We start from the raw sequence: 6,000 nt of genomic DNA, 5'->3' as shown, positions 1-6,000 counted from the left end.
GAGGGCCCCGCTTCTCAGGGCTGCAGCAGGGAGGGGGGCCTGGCTCGGGTGCTCAGCCTTTCCTGCCCAGCGGAACTGCCGCCGGCTTCTCCGGGCCGAGCCTCTCTGCCTGGGTGGTACTGGGGTCCCCTGATGTCCAGCCGCCGCTCTCTCAGGTTTACCTCTGTGCAGCTCTTTCTAGCACAGCCTTGCCGAGCCACCTGGCTCACCCCCTCTCTTCGAGTCGCCAGTAGCCTGTCCCCAGGAGGGTGGCACCACCCTGTATGCCCTCTGGGGAGGGTGTGCATGCAGCGTGTCCCTGGCCTTGAGAGCGTGGGACCCTCGCAGCGTGTCCAGCAGGCAGCCACCGCAGCCTTGGCGTGTTGTAGGGGTGCCAGGCTCCTGGAGCAGCCTGACCCATTATCCGCTGAAGGGACTTAGAAGCAGGCCAGCCGTCCTCACCATCTCAGCAACGGCATCTTACATGAAGGAGAAGGCGCCATGGGAAGGGGACGGGCTGGCTGTCCCTGCCTTCCAGGTCCTGACCAGTTCCTCTCCAGATAAAAGAGGCCGGCGGAGGGGCCACCCGGCTCCTATATACTCGCGGTGCTGGGGGAAGGGGAGCTGGGCTCCAGGCCTTTGCTCAAGGGAACACATCAGACCCACGCATCAGGAGTGGCTTGTGGCCAAGGGCTTGCTATGGCCTCACTCGTCTTGAACTGCAGTCCCTAAAGCCTCTCAGGCCCCTCTGGGCCTCAGTGTCCCCACAGGTAACACAGGGAGGTTAGAGCCCAAGAACCTGCAGTGTGGGAATCTGATGTTACAGTAACCAGGAAAATACAACTTAGTAGCACTGTGTGATACCATTTTACACAAAGGCTGGACTAAAATTAAGTCTGATCGCCCTGGCTGGTTTGGCTCAGCAGTTAGAGCATCGGCCCGTGGACCAAAGTCCTGGGTTCGGTTCCCGCAACCTTGGTTGCAGTTTGTCCCTGCCCCAATTGGGGTCGTGTGGGCGGCAGCCACTCGCTGTGTCTCTCTCACATCGATGTTTCTCTCTCTCTCTTCCGCCCTCTCTCCCTCCCACTGTATCTGAAGATAAATGCAAAAATGTCCTCTGGTGAGGATACAAAAATAAATTAATAAAATAAAATTAAATTAAGTCTGATCCGTGGAGTGTTGTCTGCTGCTGGAAATGGGCGTTGGTGAAGTGTACGAGTTACTCTAATCGTTAGAATAATGAACTTGTTTTTTTTTTTTTCCTTCAAATCTTTATTTTGGATGTAAAATGTATTACAGATGTTCCACATTTTTCCCCCATTGACCCCCTCCTCCCCACTCCTGCCCCCCTCCCACCTTTTCCCACACTATTGTCTCTGTCCATTGGTTATGCATATAAGTTCTTTGGTTTATTTCTTCCCAACCCCCCAACCCCTTTCCCTTTGAGGTTCGTCAGTCTAGCAATGAATTTGTGCTTCTTAATCCCTTCACCTTTCTCACCCATTCCCCCAACCCCCTTCCCAACTGGCAACCAACAAAATGTTTTCTGTATCTATGAGAATGTTTCTGTTCTTCCTGTTCATTTTGTTTGTAGATTCCATTGTTGATAGATATGTATTCATTGCCATTTTGTTTGTTCATACATTTTATCTTTTTCTTCAAAAAGACCCTTCATCATTTCATATAATAACGGTTTGGTAGTGATGAACTCCTTTAACTTTTTCTTGTCTGGTAAAGTTTTTATATGTCCATCAATTCTAAATGACAGCTTTGCAGGATAGAGTAATTTTGGTTGTAGGTTCTTGGTTTTCATCACTCTGAATATTTCTTGCCACTCCCTTCTGGCCTGCAAAGTTTCTTTTGAGAAATCAGCTGACAGCCTAATGGGTACTCCCTTGTAGGTAACTAGCTGCCTTTCTCTTGCTGCTTTTAAGATTCTCTCTTTGTCTTGAACCTTTTGCATTTTGATGATGATGTGTCTTGGTGTGTGCCTCTTGGGGTTCATCTTGTTTGGGACTCTCTGTGCTTCCTGGACTTGTATGTCTGTTTCCTTCACCAAGTTAGGAAAGTTTTCTGCCATTATTGTTTCAAACAGGTTTTTGATTTCTTGTTCTCTCTCTTCTCCTTCTGGCACCCCCAAGATGCGAATGTTGGCACGCTTGAAGTTGTCCCAGAGGCTCCTTACACTCTCCTCATTTTTTTGGATTCTTTTTTCTTTTTGCTGTTCTGATTGGGGATTTTTTGCTTCCTTATATTCCAAATCGATGGTTTGCTCCTTGGATTTACATACTCTATTATTGAAGCTGTGTAAATTATTCTTTATTTCAGTTAATGCCTCCTTTAATTCTAACTGTGTATCCATGATTTCTAACTGGTCCTTTTTTATGCTCTTGAGGCTCTCCCTAAGTTCACTGAGGTTCTCACTGAGTTCATTGAGCATCCTTATAAGCAGTATTTTGAACTCAGTATCTGTTAGGTTGCTTATCTCCCTTTCGCTTAGTTCTTTTATTGGGTTTTTGTTCTGTTCTTTCATTTGGGACCGGTTTCTTTGTCTCCTCATTTTGGCTGCCTCCCTGTGTTTGTTTCAGTGTATTACTTAATGAGAGGTATGGGGCTAGCTGAGACCAGATGCTGCTCGTTTGAAAGAATTTAGGAAAAACCTGAAGCAGGATCCAAGACCGGCCAATCCTATGGTTAAGCAAGTGGCAACAGCTTGGGTGGGCCTGAAAGTTGGGTGGGGCGGGGCCTCAGGGAGTCAGCAGGGCGGGGCTCCCAGTGTGAGCCAGGTTGCTGGAGTCCCGGATATGGCTTCTGTCTGCCGCCCCAGGGAAGGGCTCACCAAAGGAACAAAGGCCTCTGACAGCACGTTTGTCCCCGAGGAAGCCCCCTCTCCAGCCCTCGCTCCAGTGCCAAACAGCTCAGTTCTTCCCTGTGTGTCTCTGGCGCCCCTCGAGCTGCCTCCCCTCCGAGCTTAGAGGGAGAGAGTCCGATAAGTCCGTGCGCGGGCCCTTTAAGGAGCTGCCTGGGGCTCCAGCTGCGTCAGCCTCCCTGAGCCTCAGTTCCCGCTGGTTTTCCAGCCAGAAGTTATGGGGACTCTTTTCCTGGCACTGGAACCCTGAACGGGGCACCTGGTGTGGGACGGGGACCCCTCAGTCCTCAGGAAGGACCTTCCCAGCCGCGGGAGCCTCCTGATTTTTATCCACCACACGTGGGTGTGGGACCAGCCCGTCGCGCCACCGCGCCGCCGCCCCCCTTCGCTCCGCCGCCCGTCCTACCGGTCTGGATGTAGCTGCTTTTTTTTTCTTAGTTCCGTAGTTGTACGACTTCCATTCAGCTTGATTTCAGGTGGTTTTGAATGATGGTTGTTCTGTAGTTTAGTTGTAACTTTGATGTGGTTGTGGGAGGACTCGATACCGCGTTTACCTCCCGCCATCTGGACCGGAAGTCTGAACTTGTTTTCTGATGCTGCATAACAAACGACCCCGCACACAGTGGTGTGAGACAGCACGACACCCTCACTGCCCATTTCTCAGGTTCCAGTCCGGGCGCGGCCGGCTGGGCGGGCAGGGCGGACATCTGCAGGCTTGACTGGGCCTGGGGACCAGCTTCCACGGCGCTCCCTCTCTGCCACAAGTCTCGGCTCCCTCCACGTCCAGGACGCCCTGCTCCGCTGTCCTCCCGTGGCAGCAGCTTCCCACTGAGCCAGCCAGGCCAGGACCCTTCTCTGACTCCGCCCGGAAAATCACACGCACAGTTTCTGGCAGTCAGCGTATTCTCCAGGCACAGGGGTACAAGCGGCGGGGTGGCCGGTCCCCCGCATGCTCGGCTCACAAAGGCAGCAGGGCCTGCCCTGGGAGCTCGAGCCTGTGCGGCTGTCTCCTGGGCCAGCCCCGCCCCACCCCCTGGACCGTCCGAAGGGCTCAGGGCAGGGTGGCCACAGCACCGTCTCGAGCCAGCTCCGAGCTTGCCAGGGGTTGAACCACTGCTTCCCCGTGTTTCTGTCCTCACAAGGGGACTCGGCAGGTGCAACCACGAAACGTGAGCTCTGGCTCACCTCTGCAGCTGAGAGACCTGCTGAAGAGAAGGGGAGAAAAACCAGTTAGGTTCTTGTAGGAGTTGCCTCTTTTGTATTAGAAACCAAAACAAAAGTCTTTTAGCTTAAAAAAGTGCACAACAACCTGGGAATCAGAAGGCACTTATGTGCTTTTATAGAGATTTCATGTGTAGTTTTATTTTTTATTTATTTTTTTATCCTCACCCGAGGACATTTTTCCATTTTTTTTCAGGTAGAGTGGGAGGGAGAGAGAGAACAGAGAGAGAGAGAGAAACATCGATGTGAAAGAGACACACCGAGTGGCTGCCACCAGCACAACCAACCAGGGCCGGGGACAAACTGCAACCGAGGTACGCGCCCTTAGCGGGAACCGAACCCAGGTCTCTCTGGACCGCAGGTCGATGCTCTAACCGCTGAGCCAAACCGGCCAGGGCTAGTTTTAATCTTTTAAATAAGATACTAAAAAAAGAAAGAAAGAAAGAAAGAAATTATCCATAATGCCTTCACCTTGAGATACTCACATTAAATATTTGGGTGCATTTCTTGTAGTCTTCCTTTCTTTATATACATGGTGTGTGTGTGTGTGGTTCATGGGTGTGTATGTGGTATGGTGTATATGCACGTGTGTGGTGTGTGTATGCAGTATGGCATGTGTGTGTGGCATGAGCATGTGTGACGCAAGGATAGGGGACGTGTGTCAGGTCCCTGTGCGCCCGTGTGTTAACCTGCAGAACGAAAGCTCCTGAGTCTGCATGGGTGAGCTCCTCACTCCCGGGCGCTGCAGCTCTGGGACCCTGAAGTGGGGACCACGGGTTTCACTTCCGCCTGCAGCTCTGGTCCCTGGGTCCCGGCACACCTCCTGACGGCCGTCCCTGTCCTTCCAGGACGGCTGTTCTCAGTGAAGGACCCTGCACTCGCGCCTGAGTAGTGACCATGGGCCTGCTCGCCTACCTGAAGACCCAGTTCATCCTGCACCTCCTCATCGGGTTCGTCTTCGTGGTGAGCGGGCTGGTCATCAACTTCACCCAGCTGTGCACGCTCGTCCTCTGGCCCGTGAACAAGCAGCTCTACCGCCGGCTGAACTGCCGCCTCGCCTACTCGCTCTGGAGCCGTGAGTACCGCCGGCCGCGCGGCTGGGCAGGCTTCTGCGGCGGAGGGCGCGGCCGGCCGGCGGGTTACTCCACGCAGGGCACGTGGGGAGATGCTCAACCCGAACTCGCCGTGAGGGTGAACAAGTGACATTCTGACCCCTGGCTTCACGTGGTTGAGCACAGCGCTTTGGGGTTCGGAGACAAGCAGTCACGAGCTCAGTCCTCCACTCGCCGCCAGTGCACGGCCAGGCCCCCTGACCCGGGCCGCCCACCGCAGCGTTGCGAGGCACCCCTCCCTCGGGCGTCATTCCACCCGGTCTCACCTCTCTGAGTCAAACACCTGTGTGTAGGCGTGTGTCTGTTACCTGCGCGCTGTGTCTGTGTGTATACGCATGAGATCAGTCTGCGTCTGTCTGATGGGCAGACTGGAAGTTGCTAAAGGGTGTTGATGGCTCGTGCTGTCCTCCCAGTAGCCCTGGGAGGAAGCCACTCTTACTTCCTTTCTGTGAATCGAGAAACTGAGGCTCAGAGCCCAGTCTCTACCCACTTGGCTGTCCTACCCACCCCCATTCCCTGGCCTCCATCCCTAGGGCTCGGAGCCCTCGGAAAACAGGTGTGTTGGGGTTCAGCACAAAGGAACAGGGCTGTGCCTGGCCGGTGTGGTTCAGTGGTTGAGCGTCCACCCATGCACCAGGAGGTGGCCAGTTCAGTTCCTGGTCAGGGCACATGCCCAGGTTGTGGGCCCGATCCCCAGTGGGGGGCACGCAGGAGGCAGCCAGTCGATGTTCTCGCTCATCGATGTTTCCATCTCTCTCTCCTTCTCCCTCCCTCTCTAAAATCAATAAAGGGAAAAAAGACAGGGCTGTGCTGTGTCAG

At 53.7% G+C, this 6,000-nt stretch overlaps 1 protein-coding gene across 11 annotated transcripts in view; it reads left to right on the top strand.

Moving 5' to 3' along the window:
* AGPAT3 (1-acylglycerol-3-phosphate O-acyltransferase 3) overlaps positions 1–6,000 on the top strand; it is a 99,515-nt gene that overhangs the window by 74,710 nt on the left and 18,805 nt on the right. For 10 of the 11 annotated variants that reach the window (XM_036242343.1, XM_036242334.1, XM_036242335.1 and 7 more), the window contains one exon: positions 4,918–5,144. In XM_036242343.1, coding sequence (XP_036098236.1) covers positions 4,967–5,144 — 178 coding nt within the window. In that variant the 5' untranslated portion in view covers positions 4,918–4,966. Of the gene's footprint in view, positions 1–4,331; positions 4,384–4,917; positions 5,145–6,000 lie in introns of those variants that run through there. The other variant, XM_036242338.1, reaches the window with a different exon arrangement.

Source organism: Molossus molossus, unplaced genomic scaffold (genome assembly GCF_014108415.1).
Source record: "Molossus molossus isolate mMolMol1 unplaced genomic scaffold, mMolMol1.p scaffold_m16_p_5, whole genome shotgun sequence".
Classification (NCBI taxonomy): Eukaryota; Metazoa; Chordata; class Mammalia; order Chiroptera; family Molossidae; genus Molossus; species Molossus molossus.
Note: the sequence above shows the minus strand (reverse complement) of the source record. Positions and strands in the feature narration are given on the sequence as shown.